This window comes from Athene noctua, chromosome 24 (assembly GCF_965140245.1).
Source record: "Athene noctua chromosome 24, bAthNoc1.hap1.1, whole genome shotgun sequence".
Lineage (NCBI taxonomy): Eukaryota > Metazoa > Chordata > Aves > Strigiformes > Strigidae > Athene > Athene noctua.
The window spans coordinates 1,326,091-1,347,573 of record NC_134060.1 but is presented as its reverse complement, the minus strand read 5'-3'; the positions used below and the strand labels follow the sequence as shown (position 1 = coordinate 1,347,573).

Here is a 21,483-nt window from a genome sequence, read left to right as displayed (position 1 = left end):
CCACCTCACCTTTCTTACTAAAAGGTATTGTTTCAGTTGCTTGTACCTTTGCCAAGCAGATTGTTTATGGTCGGTCTTCCCTGGAATGGGTCAACTGTCCTGTTTAAAACCAGTATATTGTCACTTAATGTCGTTGTGTCGTTAATACATGGGGAGGGCAAGAGATTTTGGTAGAGCAAGGGTTGCACGCGCCACTACGCAAACATAATTCGTGTATAATCACAGTAGTGCTTGTGTTTCTACCGATTATTGTTTCAGTAATCGAGCAGATCGTATTATTGACAAAATTATATTGCATATTGAATAATCTGCTTTTCATGTTAAGTCTTCAGCAGAGATACATTAATACCGTCTCTGCTGCAGCTCCGTGCAGAGTCGAAAGAGAATGTCCCTCGGGGACGTTACAGCTCTCTAGAAATAAGTGTTATCTGGGGAAAAACCCTTTCAAACCCCTGAAATGCAAAGGAGTTGCAGGATGACTGTGCTGGGGTCCGTTGTGTCATCGTGGGCCCTACTCTGGCGTTTGCGCACTACGCTCTTGCAAGGCCTACTGATCCGTTTTTAAAAACGTGTGCTCGCAGCGCTTGCTTGAGGGTTATGTGGAATTTTAAAAAGCATTTGTTTATATATATACTGCTTCACAACATTCTCACTTGGGTTTTTTTACACTTCAATATTTTGCTCTTTTCAGTTTCTGCCACTGCCTTCTACAAAGCACAACCTGTCATTCAGTTTATGTGTGAAGTTCTTGACATTCATAATATTGATGAACAACCGAGACCTCTGACTGATTCTCATCGGGTAAAATTCACCAAAGAGATAAAGGGTGAGTAGAAGCGTATCTGTTCTGTCCCAGGTAACGCAGTCAAGTTCCTTCCAAGGGACCTGTTTTAATTGAAAGCCCCCCTGGTTAGCATGCATCAGAAGGGCCCTGGAACTGCCAGGACAATTGCCCTACGCCCTGTCTGTAGTTCCAGTCCTGGGTCAAACAGTGCAGCTCCGCACAAGGGGAAGGTTAAAAATGAGATGTGTTCCCAGTGGCTTCCAGAGAGAAAGAGAAATTGTGTTGCTTCTTGCCTGGATGGAGGTAAGTGGCTGTTGCCTAGCCGGATGGCTGACCTTTGCTGAGCAAGGCTCGCCGAGGCCATAGTGCTATCGAAGGTCTTCCGCTGTTTAAATATTGAGGCAAAGTGAAAATTGATTTCAAAGTGAACGTCATTGATTCTTTGAAAGTATGCCATTGCAGTGACTTCTAATAACTGATTGCCTTATGGAAAAACCAGTACCACTTGCTGACTTGCAGCTGAAGGCCAAATTCCATTCCAAAGGAATTGCATAAGCTGGTGGTTTGAGTAGTTTCACTCCATATATGCTACTTTGCTTTGTATTTTTCCTTGTCCTTTCATTCCAGTGTAATTTGCAGAGAGAGAAGCCTTGAAAGAGCTCAGCTCTTCAAAGCCCTTCTCTTAAATGCTTGTGTTACTTGCTCCAAAATTAGACTATATTGAAATACCAGACAGCAAACAAAAAAGTCTGAACTATTGTCACAAACTGATGTGTTCATAGAAGAGCCATTAATGGAGAAGGAAAAATAAAAAAGAATTATTTTGTAGTTGTCCTAACAAGCCTCCTTTTTACATCTACCTGTCTGTTTTCATTCTGGAGAACAGGTAACTGGAGAAAGAGAAGCTGCCTCTGCTTGACCTTGGATGCCTCAGACACTTTGTTACTTAGACAATATTGAAAGGTTACCTTTGCTGTCAATATTTATTTTTACTACTATAGTATCTGGGAACTTGAGGCAAGATGTTGTGATCACGAGGACTGAAACAAACCCTGCATTAAAGAGTTGGCAGTCTGTGAGCAGCTCTGTGAGCAGCTCTGTGGGAGGGTGGTGCCTTCTGCAGTGTCACAGCAGATCGGTGTGACAAAGCAGTGAGTGGCTTCCAGTTATCTGTACGTGCACAACCCTCTTCTCTTGGCCACAGTGCCTCATGGTTTCTTTTAATTTCTCAGTGCTGTATCAGGGCAGCGGTAGTTTATTTTTGATTACGCCTTCCTCTAAGTAATACCGATGTTAATGTTGAAATTAGCGTTGTCAGGAATCGGTGAAGTGCAGTTGATCCTTCTGTGGCATGTCTGTGTCTCTTCTAAACTAAACACAGTATCTGCTCTCGGTACTTTGGGACCGGATTTGCTGTGGGGTGTTCAATCTGTGGCCCACAACCCACCTCCACAGGACAAGTCATCCAGCTGCTCTCTTTAAAGCCTTTACCTTAGGCTGTGCCTGTCGGTTGAATCTCCTGGGTAACAGGCTCTTTTCAACTGCCTGCTCTGCCGTGGGGCTGGGGAAAGGCGTCGCAGCGTGCTGATGCTCTGCGGCGATACGCTCGGTGCTTCCCGCAGACGCTGAGCCTGTTCCCAACGTCCAGCCCAGAGCGTGGGCACGCGCTTAATGGACGTGGCCACCGAAAGCCTCTCGGAGCTGCCAGCATTGCTGTCCGCACTGCGGGTGGAGTCAAGGCTGCCGAGCCTCTGGCCTGTAGCTTGGGTGCTCTTAGATGAGATCTTCAGCCGCTCAAAGTCCAAGGTTAAACTTGGTCCGTGAAATTAAAGGAAGTTACAGGCTGAATGTGGACACAAAGCTGGGGGAGAAAATGAGCAGTAAGGCGGAGGGCTGGGTTTGCTCGTTTAACTTCATTTATATTGGTACTGGTAGTTTGAACTGGTATACAGCATCGAGAACCAAGGAATATGGTGGAAACAGCCAGCTGAGATTAGTCACGTGCCTGTTAGATGGGACTGCTACAAGAAATTTGGATGACACTGAACGTAAAAAGATGTCATAATGCATAATATTTAAAGGATAATACTTAATTTATACCTAATCAGAAATGAAATTACAATGAAAGAAAAATATTTATAAAATAATCAATGTTGTGCTGTTTGACACCGACCGTCAAAGCTGTTGGAGTTGAACGTGTTCTGGTATATGAAACCTTGTGTCTCTTGAACAAATTTTTGTGTAGTTATGATATCAGGATTCTTGGTGCTTTTGTGCAGGTCTAAAGGTAGAAGTGACTCACTGTGGAACGATGAGAAGGAAATACCGTGTTTGTAACGTAACCAGAAGGCCTGCAAGTCATCAAACGTAAGATGCTTTTTGTTAGAGCATTGAATGGGTGATAGCTTAACGCTCACTGTGTAACAGGACCTAGGATTTTATTAATTTTGGGGGTGTTGATACTTGCCAACTAAGATTTCTGTAATTCTATTGAAATGTATGTCTTTTTAGCTTTCCTTTACAGTTAGAAAATGGCCAGACTGTGGAGAGGACAGTAGCACAGTATTTCAGAGAGAAATACAACCTCCAGCTGAAATACCCTCACCTTCCTTGCCTACAAGTGGGACAAGAACAGAAACACACCTACCTGCCTTTAGAAGTAAGGACCTTGTTCTGATATATCAGCTTGTTACTGGTAGGCTCTATCGTTCTGCAGAACGTTAAGTAGTGCGCTCTGCGCTACCAGCGTGTTTACGCATTCATGTGTTTTTCTTTCACTAAAGACTGTCTGCATTTTAAAAGTTTAAAACTGCTTTAAAGTTTAAAACTGTGAGAAAGAACATGCAGTTAGTGACACACGTTGGGGGTGTGTTTTGTAGCGATAGCACTACGGTACGTGGGGATCTGTTTGTAAGTGCTCCTGTACGTACAGTACGTTGGTGACTGTTTGTAAGTGCTCCTGTACGTACGGTACGTTGGGGATCTGTTTGTAAGTGCTCCTGTACGTACGGTACGTTGGGGATCTGTTTGTAAGTGCTCCTGTACGTACGGTACGTTGGGGATCTGTTTGTAAGTGCTCCTGTACGTACGGTACGTTGGGGATCTGTTTGTAAGTGCTCCTGTACGTACGGTACGTTGGGGATCTGTTTGTAAGTGCTCCTGTACGTACGGTACGTTGGGGATCTGTTTGTAAGTGCTCCTGTACGTACGGTACGTTGGGGATCTGTTTGTAAGTGCTCCTGTACGTACGGTACGTTGGGGATCTGTTTGTAAGTGCTCCTGTACGTACGGTACGTTGGGGATCTGTTTGTAAGTGCTCCTGTACGTACGGTACGTTGGGGATCTGTTTGTAAGTGCTCCTGTACGTACGGTACGTTGGGGATCTGTTTGTAAGTGCTCCTGTACGTACGGTACGTTGGGGATCTGTTTGTAAGTGCTCCTGTACGTACGGTACGTTGGGGATCTGTTTGTAAGTGCTCCTGTACGTACGGTACGTTGGGGATCTGTTTGTAAGTGCTCCTGTACGTACGGTACGTTGGGGATCTGTTTGTAAGTGCTCCTGTACGTACGGTACGTTGGGGATCTGTTTGTAAGTGCTCCTGTACGTACGGTACGTTGGGGATCTGTTTGTAAGTGCTCCTGTACGTACGGTACGTTGGGGATCTGTTTGTAAGTGCTCCTGTACGTACGGTACGTGGGGATCTGTTTGTAAGTGCTCCTGTACGTACGGTACCTGGGGATCTGTTTGTGAGTGCTCCTGTACGTACGGTACGTTGGGGATCTGTTTGTAAGTGCTCCTGTACGTACGGTACGTTGGGGATCTGTTTGTAAGTGCTCCTGTACGTACGGTACGTTGGGGATCTGTTTGTAAGTGCTCCTGTACGTACGGTACGTTGGGGATCTGTTTGTAAGTGCTCCTGTACGTACGGTACGTTGGGGATCTGTTTGTAAGTGCTCCTGTACGTACGGTACGTTGGGGATCTGTTTGTAAGTGCTCCTGTACGTACGGTACGTTGGGGATCTGTTTGTAAGTGCTCCTGTACGTACGGTACGTTGGGGATCTGTTTGTAAGTGCTCCTGTACGTACGGTACGTTGGGGATCTGTTTGTAAGTGCTCCTGTACGTACGGTACGTTGGGGATCTGTTTGTAAGTGCTCCTGTACGTACGGTACGTTGGGGATCTGTTTGTAAGTGCTCCTGTACGTACGGTACGTTGGGGATCTGTTTGTAAGTGCTCCTGTACGTACGGTACGTTGGGGATCTGTTTGTAAGTGCTCCTGTACGTACGGTACGTTGGGGATCTGTTTGTAAGTGCTCCTGTACGTACGGTACGTTGGGGATCTGTTTGTAAGTGCTCCTGTACGTACGGTACGTTGGGGATCTGTTTGTAAGTGCTCCTGTACGTACGGTACGTTGGGGATCTGTTTGTAAGTGCTCCTGTACGTACGGTACGTTGGGGATCTGTTTGTAAGTGCTCCTGTACGTACGGTACGTTGGGGATCTGTTTGTAAGTGCTCCTGTACGTACGGTACGTTGGGGATCTGTTTGTAAGTGCTCCTGTACGTACGGTACGTTGGGGATCTGTTTGTAAGTGCTCCTGTACGTACGGTACGTTGGGGATCTGTTTGTAAGTGCTCCTGTACGTACGGTACGTTGGGGATCTGTTTGTAAGTGCTCCTGTACGTACGGTACGTTGGGGATCTGTTTGTAAGTGCTCCTGTACGTACGGTACGTTGGGGATCTGTTTGTAAGTGCTCCTGTACGTACGGTACGTTGGGGATCTGTTTGTAAGTGCTCCTGTACGTACGGTACGTTGGGGATCTGTTTGTAAGTGCTCCTGTACGTACGGTACGTTGGGGATCTGTTTGTAAGTGCTCCTGTACGTACGGTACGTTGGGGATCTGTTTGTAAGTGCTCCTGTACGTACGGTACGTTGGGGATCTGTTTGTAAGTGCTCCTGTACGTACGGTACGTTGGGGATCTGTTTGTAAGTGCTCCTGTACGTACGGTACGTTGGGGATCTGTTTGTAAGTGCTCCTGTACGTACGGTACGTTGGGGATCTGTTTGTAAGTGCTCCTGTACGTACGGTACGTTGGGGATCCGTTTGTAAGTGCTCCTGTACGTACGGTACGTTGGGGATCCGTTTGTAAGTGCTCCTGTACGTACGGTACGTTGGGGATCCGTTTGTAAGTGCTCCTGTACGTACGGTACGTTGGGGATCCGTTTGTAAGTGCTCCTGTACGTACGGTACGTTGGGGATCCGTTTGTAAGTGCTCCTGTACGTACGGTACGTTGGGGATCCGTTTGTAAGTGCTCCTGTAGCGTACGGTACGTTGGGGATCCGTTTGTAAGTGCTCCTGTAGCGTACGGTACGTTGGGGATCCGTTTGTAAGTGCTCCTGTAGCGTACGGTACGTTGGGGATCCGTTTGTAAGTGCTCCTGTACGTACGGTACGTTGGGGATCCGTTTGTAAGTGCTCCTGTACGTACGGTACGTTGGGGATCCGTTTGTAAGTGCTCCTGTACGTACGGTACGTTGGGGATCTGTTTGTAAGTGCTCCTGTACGTACGGTACGTGGGGATCTGTTTGTAAGTGCTCCTGTACGTACGGTACGTTGGGGATCTGTTTGTAAGTGCTCCTGTACGTACGGTACGTTGGGGATCTGTTTGTAAGTGCTCCTGTACGTACGGTACGTTGGGGATCCGTTTGTAAGTGCTCCTGTAGCGTACGGTACGTGGGGATCTGTTTGTAAGTGCTCCTGTAGCGTATCGGCACCTCTGATTTTCCCTTAAGGTCTGTAACATCGTGGCTGGCCAGCGGTGTATCAAGAAGCTGACGGACAATCAGACGTCGACCATGATAAAGGCCACAGCGAGATCTGCTCCAGATCGGCAAGAGGAAATAAGCAGACTGGTTAGTTCTTTAATTTCCGTTTGGTGTGATACTGCTTACTAAATGACACTGGACTAGGTTACGTTAATGCAAAACCTTCTCATACAACCATCCTAGCGTTTTCATTCCTTCCTTCCTAACTTAATAGCTTTTAACTATTTTTTTAATTGGGATTTATTATTTTATTGAATATTTATTATTTTTCTGAATGGGATTTATTTAAAATAGCTTGCAACAGTAGCATGAGCCCAGCAGCGTGGGCTCTTGTGTTATAATCTGTACGATTAATTTCAAGTAGGTGTTGTTCAAACTTCAGTGATTTGCTGTATTGGGCCCTCAGGGTTTTTAAACAAATTTGTGAAATGGGCTTAGGTTTTAGGACACAAACTCGTGAAAGTAAGATTTTGTTCTAGGTACTTTTCCTTGATTCCTGTTGATATTTGAACATCATACTTCTCTTGTTATTATAGGATGCTTATATTTGTAGCAGTGCTAAATAATTTTAAAATCACGAGCTAGACTCTGAAGACTTAGGTCTTGAGAATTTCCCATTTTTCTCTGTTAGTAGCTTGAGGGGGGTAGCATCACTCTATTTAACAGGCACTGAAAACAAACTGGAGTGACTTACTTGTCCAGACTCAACAAGAATCCGTAACGGGGTAGAAGAGTGATTCTGGGTCTCCTGAACCTCAGTCTTGCATGTGAGATGTTTGACTGATTTCTTTAGTACACACTAAATGTTTTCACCTGATAACTCCCAATTTTTTTTTTCTTGGTGCTGAATCCAGACATTCTAAGCATCAGTGTTTTTTCTGACTTGAAATATTCTAAAACTTTAATATTTCTAGTTGGATACTCTTATAAACAGATAGCTCTTACTTGAAACAGTCTGGTTTTTGGGCTGACAAGTTAGCCAAAATTTTTCAATTAAAGTAAGGCTGTTCCGGAAGATAAACAAGACACGAATATGCAGTATCAAAATGAATTAATTTGTTTAGTCTTGGGTTTGCTTGTCTCTAAAAGAGAATGCTTTTTGATCTATCTTGTGAGTAAACGAAATGCTTTTGGATAAGCATGCTACAAATGAGCACTTGAGTAACTAAGGGAACAGAAAGAAATCTTACCTGATGTATCTCGTGGTATTAATTGTTCTCACTGGGGATGGGTTGATAGTGTTGGGCTGAGCCTTTCTCAGTGACAAGCACAATAGTTGTAGAGCAGCGTTCCTGTTCGTCTTTTGTTATATGAATTATAGTAGAGATTTCTGTAACATGGAAAAACTCGTCTTCTAGGTGAGAAGTGCAAATTATGATGCAGATCCATTTGTTCAAGAGTTCCAGTTCAAAGTCCGGGATGAGATGGCCCATGTGACGGGGCGCGTGCTCCCAGCCCCGATGCTGCAGTACGGGGGACGGGTGAGGTTTCTTTCTTTTGTTTCACAGAGTGATTTCCCGGGCACATTGACTGTTTTAGTCCGTTCAGTTGCATTGTGCAATACAGGGATCAGAGTTTGAATGGTAAAACTTTTTTTTGTTAGCCTGAAACTGGAAACAGCATAGGCTTTTTCTTTTTCGGTCACTTGAATATCTGTTGCTTTTGTTTCCACAGAATCGGACGGTGGCAACCCCAAGCCATGGGGTATGGGACATGCGAGGAAAGCAGTTTCACACTGGTGTTGAGATCAAAATGTGGGCTATAGCTTGCTTTGCAACACAGAGGCAATGCAGAGAAGAAATACTGAAGTAAGGCATGTCATGGTTCAGGCTTTGGACTGTTCTCTTAATGAAGCCATCTTAGTGAAAACATGAGTGTAGGACTTCTAATGAGCGTTTCACCTGGTTTTAATCCCCTGAGATGTTAGGCACAGGATCCAAGCTGTTGCTGGAAGCTACAGTCAAAATGCTGTACCTGGGCTCACCGTGGGGTTCTGGTCCTGTGTCACTGCTGGTTCCTTCTAGCATCTTCAACGAAGTACTAAAGATGCTTAAACTTTTTTTTCCCCCCATTCTGGCCTGTGGTGCTTCAAAGCTGTGCAGCCTCCACACAATGAACGGTTTTAAAATCCTGCTTTAAAAGCCATTTGGAATCGCCTTCATCTGCGTAACGCAGTTCTGCTGTCCCCTTCTGCTTTGGTGGCTGTGTGCTTTGCTGCTGCAACAATTCAAAAAACTTCTTCTCTTCAGGGGTTTCACGGACCAGCTGCGCAAGATCTCCAAAGACGCGGGGATGCCGATCCAGGGGCAGCCCTGTTTCTGTAAATACGCCCAGGGTGCGGACAGCGTGGAGCCCATGTTTCGACACCTCAAGAACACCTATTCGGGGCTTCAGCTCATCATCGTCATCCTGCCAGGGAAGACTCCGGTGTACGGTAAGGGAATACCTCTGTATTGGTATACAACCTGTTTGGTTGGGTATTATTCTGAGACATTTGCTGCCTGGCATATGTTAGAAAATACTTCAGGACCAGTCTTCAGATATTAGAAACCAATGTTTTGTGTCTGAAGATAAAATAAATTGGAAGCAGGTCTGAGCATGCAGATGAGTTGGAAGTTATTTTGTAGAGGATGCACACTTCAATTATTGTGACTCAAGCTAAGGTCAAAACAGCAATAATTCGAGATGGACTCAAGTTGTATCTTAATATTTGCTTCTCAGCGGAGGTGAAGCGTGTGGGAGATACACTGCTGGGCATGGCCACGCAGTGTGTTCAAGTCAAGAACGTCATTAAAACATCTCCACAGACCCTATCAAATCTGTGCCTGAAGATTAACGTTAAACTAGGAGGAATCAACAATATCCTTGTACCTCACCAACGGTAAGACTCTTTGTGGAGACCGGTTTGGGGTTTAACAGATGTGGTTACGTTTGCTACTTAGCACCCAAAATGTAAATGTGGCCGAGTTTTAAGATGATATATTCTTCTGGCAATAGTATGTGGTATTTGAGGTAGAATTAAATTGCTTCTAGTGTGGGCTCTGAGGGGTTGTTGGCCCATGAGTTAGGTCTTAAGCCAAGGTTCATTTCAGATGTCTGATCAGTATCAAAAATTTGAAGAGAAACTACACATCTAGAGATGCTGAAATAGAAAAGGTTTTGCAGGATTAAGAACGTACAACATCACAGTGTAACTGTTGGACATATCGATGTGCCGTTAATAAGGGGCATTCGGTGAGAAGGTTGCAAGGGAGAAGGTTCAACCCGTGTGTGCTCCCGTTGTTCTCACATGGATTCATTCTGGAGAAGCACAAGTCTTTTGGTCCTGAAAACTAGAAATTTGGATTGACTCTAACCTTTACTAGATCTGTTCTTTGAGTGGAAGCAGTCATAATGCAAGGTAGCAAGCCAGAAAAACCTCTGGGGTGCAAGTCTTAAGAATTCTTTCCTAAGACTTCCTGAGAGCTTGGAATCAAAGTTTAAATGTGAAACAATGGTGCGTGGAAGAATATTTTAAAGGCACTGGGAGACCATCCTGCTGCTTAACTCCTGTAAGCCAGAAGGATGCGTGTGCTGGCACAGCCAGCCGTTTGTTGCAGTACCAGAGTGGTGCTTCGCTGACCTCCGAGCACGAGTGTGTCCGTCCTGGGGAATGGCAGTGTCTCTGAGAAGCTCTCTGTACCATTCAGGGGCAGCTCTGTGGCTCTTCTCCACTGGAATCATGCCACAGTTTAATGGCAGTGTATTTTGGAATGACTGCTGTGGTGGTTTCGAAGTTCACGTCTTGTGCACAAAGATTTCCTTGTTTGGCTTTGGCCAAATACCTGATGATAAGGCTTCTCTGTGCAGCTTAGCTGGAATAGAAACAAAACCCCAGACTGAGCAATAACCTTGCGCCAACTGTTCATCTACAAGTGTGACTTAGCGCTTTTTTCTTTTTGAAGACCTTCTGTGTTCCAGCAGCCAGTGATCTTTTTGGGAGCTGATGTCACTCACCCTCCTGCTGGAGATGGAAAGAAGCCTTCCATAGCTGCTGTAAGTTTTATTAAATCCGTGTTATTTTTTCACCTTTGGTAAATATTAGAATAGTAAATGCAACTCATGGACTATGTCAGATCTTTCAGGGTTTATGCTGGTTCTTTGTACACGTTTCTGATACTCTTAAAAATCATGTCTAAAAAAAAAAAGAAAGCCACTACTTGATACTTCAGACTGTTTACTTAGCTTTTTAATTTTTAAATCAAGGTAGAACGGCAGTCATGTTAAATAATATATTTCTGCAAAAATACTCTAAAGGAAATAAAGCAGCTTTGTGATGTTAGTTAATAACATTTGCTCTTATGAGACACACACACGCACACACCCCCCCCCCCCCCCCCCCCGCAGGGCTGGGCCCAGCTCTGGGGGCACCAACAGCAGAAGGACACGGCCCTGCTCGAGCGGGGCCAGAGGAGGCCACGAGGATGCTGGGGGGGCTGGAGCCCCCCTGTGAGGACAGGCTGGGAGAGTTGGGGGGTTCAGCTGGAGGAGAGAAGCTCCGGGGAGACCTTAGAGACCTCCCAGGGCTGGAAGGGGCTGCAGGAATGGGGGGAGGGATAGGATGAGGGGTGACGGTTTTAAACTGTCAGAGGGGAGATTTAGATGAGATCTGAGGCAGAAATTCTCCCCTGTGAGGGGGGTGAGGCCCTGGCACAGGCTGCCCAGAGAAGCTGTGGCTGCCCCCTCCCTGGAAGGGTTCAAGGCCAGGTTGGACGGGGCTTTGGGCAACCTGGGCTGGTGGAAGGTGGCCCTGCCTGGGGCAGGGGGTGGCACTGGATGGGCTTTAAGGTCCTTTCCAACCCAAACCAGTCTGTGATTCTATGATTTTTGTATTTTTAAAGGAGAAAAATGTAATTAAAGGCCTGATTTGACAGGAATGTTTTTGATACTTCTTACCTTTTTGTGGTGGTACAGCCCAGGAGGTGAAGGTGGTGGTCGGATGCTTGGTCAGTCCCTTCCTATTTTGTCCCCTTGATATTTTACTTGGCATTGGTTGCAGTTACGGAAACTGTCATTGTTTAAAGTAACTAGGGCAAACTGAAGCGTTTCTCTGTGTAAAACATGAGAAAATGTCAAAGAGGAAAAGTCTGTCTGGATTATAAGAATACACATTAGTGTGCTGTCGACAGAGGGGAGGACTCCAAGGCAGATGAATTCTGCAGATTCATTTTGGGGCGCTTGGAGGGCAAGTTTTATACCTCTTTTTTAAAGGTTTTAAACCTGTACCTATGACAAGTTCCAGTTTAAAATGTTTCGGTGGTGGTGGTTGTTTTAACGTAAGCATCGTTACCTGAACCTTTACTCTTTTAATTTCTTTTGATAATAGATTTGGTCTTGAAGCCTTTACTCATGTAATCTCCCCCTGAAGGTTGTAGGTAGTATGGATGCTCATCCAAGCCGGTACTGTGCCACGGTGAGAGTTCAGCGACCCCGGCAGGAAATCATCCAAGATCTGGCCTCCATGGTGAGGGAGCTGCTCATCCAGTTCTACAAGTCCACACGGTTCAAGCCCACACGTATCATCTTCTATAGGGACGGGGTCTCTGAAGGACAGTTTCGACAGGTTGGTTCATCTCTGGGGTTCTTGAAGGACTGTGTTACCACATAACTCCAGTTCTCCTGTTCGAATAGCTGTAGTGTTTGAGGTTTTTCCATTTACACAATGTTACCCCAAAGTAGTTGAGACTTTTAAGGAGAGGATTTCTTAAGCATATTGGGTAAGAAAAGTTGCAACTTCTTTCCCGTCTGGGAAGGAGAGGTCTTAGAACGTGGGAAACAATATATTTTTAAGAACTTCCTAAGATTACTGATTGTGTGGCAAAACTGCTCTTAGTGTTAACTACAAACCATTGATTAGGTGTTGTGTGTGGAATACAGTGTAAGCAAAACCTAAACTATTCTGTTCTTGTGCTTGTAGGTTTTGTATTATGAACTGCTAGCCATTAGAGAAGCCTGCATCAGTTTGGAGAAGGATTACCAGCCTGGAATAACCTATATTGTGGTGCAGAAGCGACATCATACACGATTGTTCTGTGCTGACAGAACAGAAAGGGTAATCACTGCCCCCTCTTACAGTAGCTTCATGTGAGAAGCTTGATGTCAAACACGCTGCTGGAGAAAATATTAGCATGGGGCTTCTCTGTCAATCTGATTGTCTTTGCATTCAGGGAAGAAGTTGAATTGACAAGTAAAAATGTGGCCCCAAATTGAAAAATCGTTCACCTTAAGTATGTTTAAAAAAAAAAATAAAACCCCATCAGGCTTTTCATGTTGCACCTTGCTACTAGTCTTTGTCAGTGAACAGCAGTTAGTATTCATGTAACTAACTAGGACCAAGTCTACAGGAGAAAATATGATGGAACCCTTAACTTTTCTGTTCTTGTGAGTCGATCCAAACTCAAAGTGACACTCCCGAATACAAATGTGTGCACAGCTCTGCTGTCCTGAGATCAGAAGTTCAGGTGCAGCGGGTGGAGTGTTCTGTGTGAGGTGTGTCCTGGTCCAGCGTCCCAGGCTGCCGTACTGACACGTTCCAGACACTGCTGAGGCCGCTCATCCGCTGGAACCTCGTGTGTGTGGAAGAGAAACTTGTATTTTTCCTTACAGTTGAGATGTATAAACAGTCGTTAGCTGCACTTTTTAACAAAACCTTTTCGCTAGGTTGGACGAAGTGGCAATATTCCAGCTGGAACAACTGTAGATACAGACATTACACATCCATATGAGTTTGATTTTTACCTCTGTAGCCACGCTGGAATACAGGTATGATTGTTTCTTTGTAAGCAGATGGGAATTTAGAATATGTTGGGTTTCTCCCTTTGTGACCCCTGTGTTTCCAACTAGTTATTTAGTAGGGAAATGTCATTTAGCTCAGTTTTATCCAAGATAGCACATTATTGTGGGACTAATAGTGTTATTTGTTTAAGAGGTGGTCTCTGCTACACCTTTAAAACAGAGAACTCCTGAGAGTTCCTAAGAGCTGTACTCCGTGTTACGGTAAAGTACTGATGGTGAGAGGTGTATCTGGGGGGAACCTTGACACCAGTGACTTGTAAAAATCCGATTCACCATAAAGCCAAAGAGCAGTGCAACTCCTCAACCTGTAGGAAGGACGACACTGTATGGAAGTAAGGAAGTGTATGTGTTTGTGTAGAACTCTATAGTTGACTTCTGAAATACTGGAGCCATTTCTAGTGTTCATACTTTAAGTTAGGATGCTAAGGAATTGGAAAGAATTAAAAGCAACAGTTATTTCTCTGGGAAATGTGTCTTGGTGAGAAACAGTTTTAACTGAGGGTAGTTAAGAGGTGGTGTAATCACGATTTAGTCATGCTGGGAGCAGGTTTTGATCGTTGAGGGTTATTTAGAAGGCATGTGGGTTTTTTCCAAGCAAGAATAATTAGAGTAACATAATCATGTAAATGTTAGACTTATTCATCTTTATCATATTTAGGGCTGACATAAGACCGAATTTTTGGCTGCTGTTATGTAGGAGTTCAGACTAGATAGTCTGGCCCTTTCTGAACTTAAAAATCTGACTCAATTGTATGGAAAAGCTGGATAAGTGAATCGATGTTCCCTTCTCCTTAGGGTACCAGCCGTCCCTCACACTATCATGTTTTGTGGGATGATAACTGTTTTACTGCAGATGAACTTCAGCTGCTGACTTACCAGCTCTGCCACACATACGTGCGCTGTACACGATCGGTTTCTATACCTGCACCAGCCTATTATGCTCATCTGGTAGCATTCAGAGCACGATACCATCTTGTGGACAAAGAACATGACAGGTAAATGAAAATGTGGGCTTAAGTTTTTGTCTCCATTGGTCTTTGCTCCATTGTCAGGCATAAAACCATCTGACTGTAGGTAATTACTGCCTGTTTTGCAGTTAATTTTTGTTACCTCTGGGACTAGTCTTAAGAGAATCATTGCTGACAGCTGCAGTTCAGTATCAGACAAGAGTGGGTTGGTGGATTTTACTGAATAACACTCAGATTAAAAGAATTAAGTTTAATTTAATGAAGTATTTTTGACGTGGTCTGAGGGAATCAAGGCACACATTTAGTTTTTCACTTTAAAATTAGAGTAGTCACGAAGGAAGCAAATGTTAAGTGCCTTCCACTTACCTAACTCTGCTGTGTACGTCAGAAGTGTTTTATAACCTTCGGGCCATCAATATGTTTGTAACGGGCTTATTTTTAGATGAACGAACTGAGCAGCCAAGGTAAAGGGATTTGTCAGAAGCCTTGAGGTTGCCGGGTGAATAGACAAGTAGGTTCTTCTCAGCATCCAGTTCTATTCCTATTGCCCCGTGGCTCTCCTGAACGTTGTGGAGATGTGGTGGCTTTTTGACCTGACGAGCCCTGCTTGTGTCTTTCTCGTTCCCTTGCAGTGCTGAAGGAAGCCACGTGTCAGGACAGAGCAACGGCAGAGATCCGCAGGCCCTCGCGAAGGCTGTACAAATTCACCAAGACACCTTACGCACGATGTACTTCGCTTAAGTCAATAAGATGGAAGCATACTCACTGAAAGGAAGAACTGAGAAATGAATCCACATACAATGTATGTTTCCAGTGGGGTTGGTTTAGGGGGTGAGCCTCCGATCGTGCTGAAGTTGACACTGTGCAGGGGCGAGAGGCTAACCCTTAAATTGACACAAGGAAGATTGTTTACTTCATCGAGGAACACAGCACTATTATGCAATATGAAACCAGCCAACTGCTTTTGTGGCACGGAAGCACCGCCATCATTTTTTTTTTTTTTTTTTTTTTTTTAATTTCTTGTAGTTTAATCCTCTTAGGCCTTTACCTCAAGTGGCTCGGCAGCAAAAATATCTTTGCAAAAAAAAAAAAATAACAACAAAATAAAAAACTCGATGGTGTCATGTAAAAAAAAAAAAAAAGCAAACCACCTTTACAGGAGCAATCACAATGATTGTTTGGGGGAGGGAAGTGTGCAAAAAAAAAAAAAAAAATAAGTTTTTTACCCCACTGCATTGAGGAATCTTTTCAGTGTTGCCATCAAGCATTCGAATGTGAACATATCCAAGTACATTTGAATGTACAGCCCTAGCTAGGAAAAAATCGAGGGGGGGAGGATGTTTTGCACACTAATCCAATAATTTGAACATGATTTAGCCAACTGCTGCCTTTGTGTCTTTATTCACAGCTTTGGAGTTCTCAGCTCCAATAGTTCCCTTTTAAAAAGCAAAGAAACTAGCGGTATTATGTGCAGGCAGTAGTGATCCAACCTCTTCTTGCTCCCTGGTGAATTTACTAAAGCTGCTGTTCTACCTAGTCCAAAAGTTTCAATTATTTTCTATCTAGCAGGTCAAATACGTTGAAGCTTCACACGAGATCAGATGTCCCAAGTTTTATGGGATTAAATATAGTAAACACCAGAACTGAAACTTTAGAGCTAAGGTCTTTTTGGAAAAAAAGAAAAATGCTAGTTTACTTGCTGCCTCTCACACCTTAATGTGATTTCATACGTATGTGTTTTTGAAGTTTAGCTTCCTTTTGTTTCTTTTTGTATTTATTAGAGTAATAATAATGCTTTAATTTAATTATTACAGAACATATGGTCAACATCAACTTTTATTTTTTAGAAATGTAACCATGTTTATTTTTAAAAAAAAAAACTGACAACTTGTTTTGCTATCTTTTAGTGCAATAAGCGTTCTAAAGAAAAAACTGTGTCCATTGAGCTGTACTAAAGCAGTGTTTGTACCACTAACTGTGGAAGAATGGACACCTCCATGATTTTAAAAGGACAAAGTAAAAGCCTTAATTTTGAAAGGAAAGTTTTATAGTCAGAAGGAATCTTGAATTTTCCTTTTTTAAATCAAAAAAAACAGCAAAAATGCTTCTAGAATTCTGCAAGCTTTACTTGTCACTGCAGTATTTTGATTTAACAAAGGAATTGGCCGTATTTTTTGGCTTTGAAATGTGGAGGATATTTGAATTAAATGGAAAGGGTTTTTTATTAAGATCTGAGTTTTTACATGCTTAGTTAAATCTATTTGACATCAGTAAAATGTGTGGAATTAATAGAAGTTTTTAGGCTTTTTTCCTCTTTGATAATGACTTTCCTTTTAAAATTAAGTTATTGGTAACTTCATTTCACTTTGCAAATAAAGAGGGCTGGGATAGTTCTAACATGTTAAATCACTGAAATGTGAAACAAATTAATGGGACTCTTTTCATTCCACTTTAAAGGTAAAACAATATTTAAGATGTCAGAGACGAGCATTTATTCAATGCGGGGGACTGGGGAGTTTTGCACTTTGTAAACTCGTGAACTGCATTTTTGACTGTTTTTATTTGCACTGGTTCATAGTATATATACTGCAGATCGTTTGTATGGGCATTGCTGTTATCCCAGCCCTTCTGAACTCCACCTGCTCTCCACATGAAAACCAGTGGGTTGGTATGAGTAGCTTATCTCCTGTCGTTCTCATGAAATCCGCTGTTTGCCAATATACTGTATTTTGAGCCTAAAATCTGAGCCCGGTTTGCTTCAACAGGCATGAATCTCCCCCATCTTTTCTGCCAGAAAACAAAAGTACTGTATTTTGTGCATTTGTATATTGTATTGAAATGTATGTAGTGCTGTTCACAACACTGTCTCAAAGAGCTTTACTCAGCGGTTAGTGTATATACGTATTTTATCTCCGAATATCAAGGAAGATAATGTAAAAAGACTTAACTTTGCAAAGTTAAAATTGCACTGGAAATAGTCGTGACGGTGGGCAGTTGGCTAGTGGCTTGGGGCTCCCCGGGGAGGAGGTGGGAGGGTGAGGAGGGGGAGCCGAGCCGACCCTGACGTGTCGGGGGGTCTCGGGGAGCGCCCCCAGGCCCCCGAGCGAGGCGGGTTCCGAGTGAGTCTCTCAAAAGTTTCTCTGAGTCTGTGACCTGGCAGTTTTCTCGTAGAAGCGGTCTAGCTAGTAGTTCTGTTTATAAAAGGTTCAGGTTAGGCTTTTTACAGAAAATTGTTTTAAAATAGAGAATTTTTAAAAGCAAAAAAAAAAAAAACCCAAACTATTTTACAAAGACTTCTTGTGGATTTCTGGCGTTTAGGAGAAAAAAACCCTTTTTAAAAAGTCTTTTAACACTCCTTTCAAAGACACTGTACGGTTCTCATCCTGCCCACTCTCAGTGACTCTGATTTGAGAAGCTTTTTCGCTTGCTACTTTCACCAAAAAAAAAAAAAAAAAAAAAAAAAAGACAACCCTAAAGAAACTTCATTGGGAAAGTGACTTCAATGACTTGTAAAGCTAGCGTTTTACCTGGTTTTCATGTGAAGAGTATTTGGATGTTTTAATCTCTCTTCTTGGTTTTGCAAATATCTACGTAAAGTGCCGATACTTCTTTGTATTACGATATCAAGTTACTGGCGTTGTGAGGGCCACACATTTATGATGCTGTAGCTGCTATATTTATTTAAATGGAGATGGACAATTACTGCACTAAGGAATGAGGAGATAAGCAAGGAATCAAGGTTAGTTAGATATCTTGGTTTGTTTTTTTTTTTCAAAAGAGAATTAATGGTGTGAAATATCAAGTGTAACAAAGGGTGCTGTCATTTTAACTGAGATTAAATAGCCAGATATTCTTCCTTTGTTTAAAAACATATATATTTTGATGTTTGCAGTTTGGGGGTGGGGGGTCGGGATAAATGGTACCTCATCTGTGGTGGCAGTTTCCAGTATATTTTCAGAGTATATGGATTTCTTTTATTTTTGTACCTGCTCTCCTTTAAAAAGAAAAAAAAATCTCAAAGTTTATGTGCTGTTTGGGGAAATCTTGAGTGGCATACCAGATCCCCCTCTCCCCGGGAGGTGTCTGTATAAAGTCCAAAGAGGGACGTGGGCAAAGGCTGACGGTTCTGCTCGCTCCGCAGACGTACTGGCCTCGCTTTTATGCCTACCTAGAAAAACGGTTCCAGTCTCCTAAGACACTGCACCAGTTGACTGCACCGAGACCTCACTTGTACTTAACAAGTGCCACTAATTGCTTCCGTGGTGGGAGCACGCACAAGGGCCCCGGCGCGGGCTGGGGAAGGAGCAGCCTCGGGGGCCCGGGCGGGCAGAGCCCGGGGCTGGCGGCTCTGCTGCTCCTGACCGAGCAGAAGGCCTTGCCGAAACCTGCCATCTGGCCACTAGTAGATCCAGACTTGGAGAGAAGTAGAGTGTTTTGTAGTTGAGGCATTAAAACTTGCAACATCTGCTAACAGAGTGACTGACTCCACTGTAAGTAGCTTTTTATTTTTTATTATTTTTTTTTCCCCCTTTGTAGGGCACTTCAGCTGTGGCCATTTTACTCAGGATCGCTGTTTTACTGTTCAGTGTGTAATCTGGTTAAACGTATCCAAAAGTTATTTTTATAGGGTTCATTCTGGCATCCTTTTGGAAATTTGTTTGGCCACAAAAATGGTTTTCAGGAGTAAAATGGGTTTCTGGAAGTTGTCAGTCAAATTATTTCAAGATGCTATTGGTCCTAAACTATTTTCACTTCTTCATGTATGAATTTTTGTCCTATAAAATGCTCAACATGAGATATCAGATAGTCATCTTCTGTACAAATTCCAGCTACGATTACTGGTTTTCTACTAGTCTTGAAGTCTGCTCTGGTGAAATTCCAAGCTCAGCCTACACTTAAAAAAAGCCTGAGGCCTTTTTTTTTTTTTTTACACTTCATATCTTGTCCTCTTTGGATATTTTCCCCGTTTTGTGAACTCGTAAAAGTACTCGAAGCACTTTTATAACCAAGGAATCAAAAGCTCGGAGTATGTACGTTGAAACTATAAAATCAGTTTTCAGAGATCTCTGTTTCTAAATGGCCATCTTAGTCTCTGGTCACGCCAGACAGATACTGTGTCCCTTTCAGTGCTGTGGAGTTTTGTGGCTGCTACTGCAGGTTGATTGGATCTAGTGAAAAAATCCATAGGGATGTCAAAGGGAAAGATTCCTGTCTGTCTTTTCTACCCAAAGATGGTACTTTAGATCGATGCTGGGTGTTAGGATATCATTTTTGTTTCGGCACATATTTAAATAAAAGTTCACTTAGCCAGTTCACTCATGGTTTTTTGTAAATCTGAAAAGGTAGTGGTTGGAGCTTGAGCTAACTGATGCTTTCTGCTAGTAGAAGATTTTGTACTTTCAGTAGTTGAGGTATGAACGGGATAGGTACAGGATCCTACGTTTTACCTCCCTAGCAGAGTCTCAAGAATCCTGATCTCTATGACACTAAGACAAAACCAAATTGTCCCTGAGTAGGCAAAGGTGCATATGGAGGGGAAGGAGTTGCGAGGGAAAATACCACCGCGTCGGTTTTACAGAAACAAGGGTGTTGATGGGAAGACTCCATCCACTTTCCATCCCACGTGCCCTGGCCTTTTCAAATCTTGTCGGAGGTACCCCCTCACCTGACACGGGTAGTTAACGTAGGGTCCTTTTAAAACAAATCTGTTCCGCTGTTTAAAACTTGGAGTGATTTTTTTTTTTTTTAAGCAAGACAGTCCTCAGAAAGTGCCTTTTTAGAAGATGGTGCTGTAGATTTTTATTTTCCAGTTGTACGTGGCTGAAAATTTAAGATAAATTATTGAAAATGCCAAGTGTTTGATGGTATCTTTCAGGTACTTTCAAGCGTCAGCTTCTCTGAGTCAGGACCAAGAATAACCAGGACGGTGTTTTCATTTGGAGGGAGAGGCATTGAGGAGCGATCACCAAATTCAGCTGGTAGGCTAGAACTGGTTTTGGTTTAGTCAATGCAATTTACCTCTTCACATTGAGGGGGCGGGGGGGTGGGATGGGGGAGTGTAGGAGAAGCAACAGCGCGGGACTCTCGGGGCAATCGGTGCTGAAAGGGAATCCGTGGCTATCGAAGGATGGACGCTCTTAGATGTAACAAGCTCCCAAAGATGAAGTAGACAAACCGAAAGCTGTCCGAAGACGCAGGAGATGGGCAGTCCTGCTGCGAGCAGACCTCGCGTGTGGCTCGTGTGTTTAAAGGAGCGACGTGCGTGTATCGGTGGGACTTCGGGTTCCCAGGTGGGAGCTTGAAACTCTGCATGGGAACAGCTCGGCGGGGCGGGGGGTGCTGCCCCGCTCTGATGGTTGAGGAAGGTGTGGGTCCATGGCGAGTTTGGTGAGCATTCCTCCGGTCAGGAAAAGCTGTAGACTAGACTATTAAACACTGCACCTCAGTAACCTTGTAATGCTGCATAAAGTAATAATAATAGCAAAGGTCTGCTTTGATTACACTGTAATGTGCTTGCACATGCCTGCAAAAAATACACACTTTCATTTTTTGTAGTGGTCTTAATAGCAGTTATCAGACTTTTTCTTTTATGATGAACCTTGTCCTTTATTGTGGTGTTTCTGTATATTTATTGGTAATCTGTGTGCAGCTCATAGGTCTGTGTGTCTGGTCTGTGTGTTGCTTTTAACACTTATTTTTCGTTGGGAGAAGTTTCTGAATGTTTTGGTTTTCTTCTCCAAAGTCAGCTTAACTAGTCACGTCTGAGAGGAGACTGAATAAAACAGCTTAATAGACAGACTACTTTAACTGGTACCTTGTTTCTTTAAAGTTAAAACTAAAATTATTTTGTGTTCATTTTATTACTGTTTATACAGTACTGGGCATTTAAGATGTAGAATAACTTGATGTCAGGATATTTTTGAATATCAGGAGCTTAAGCGCAAAACTCCCACTTCAGTTGCAAGTGGTATCTTTGCAGGAATATGTTCGTGTCCGGACTCTTTCTAGGAGTAAGCAGAGCTTTTGGACATCTATTCGTTTGGACGCGATCAAGGAAATATTTAGGGTAC

At 43.3% G+C, this 21,483-nt stretch overlaps 1 protein-coding gene across 1 annotated transcript in view; it reads left to right on the top strand.

The window, feature by feature from the left end:
• AGO3 (argonaute RISC catalytic component 3) overlaps window positions 1–20,422 on the top strand; it is a 37,899-nt gene extending 17,477 nt beyond the window's left edge. Inside the window, exons 6-19 of the mRNA XM_074925946.1 lie at window positions 692–826; window positions 3,064–3,151; window positions 3,296–3,443; window positions 6,579–6,698; window positions 7,970–8,092; window positions 8,286–8,419; window positions 8,861–9,045; window positions 9,333–9,492; window positions 10,556–10,646; window positions 12,019–12,213; window positions 12,568–12,702; window positions 13,311–13,412; window positions 14,241–14,440; window positions 15,046–20,422. Of these exons, the coding sequence (XP_074782047.1) occupies window positions 692–826; window positions 3,064–3,151; window positions 3,296–3,443; window positions 6,579–6,698; window positions 7,970–8,092; window positions 8,286–8,419; window positions 8,861–9,045; window positions 9,333–9,492; window positions 10,556–10,646; window positions 12,019–12,213; window positions 12,568–12,702; window positions 13,311–13,412; window positions 14,241–14,440; window positions 15,046–15,154 (1,925 nt within the window). The 3' untranslated portion in view covers window positions 15,155–20,422. The remainder of the gene's footprint in view (window positions 1–691; window positions 827–3,063; window positions 3,152–3,295; window positions 3,444–6,578; window positions 6,699–7,969; window positions 8,093–8,285; window positions 8,420–8,860; window positions 9,046–9,332; window positions 9,493–10,555; window positions 10,647–12,018; window positions 12,214–12,567; window positions 12,703–13,310; window positions 13,413–14,240; window positions 14,441–15,045) is intronic.
• Window positions 20,423–21,483: the final 1,061 nt, after the last annotated feature.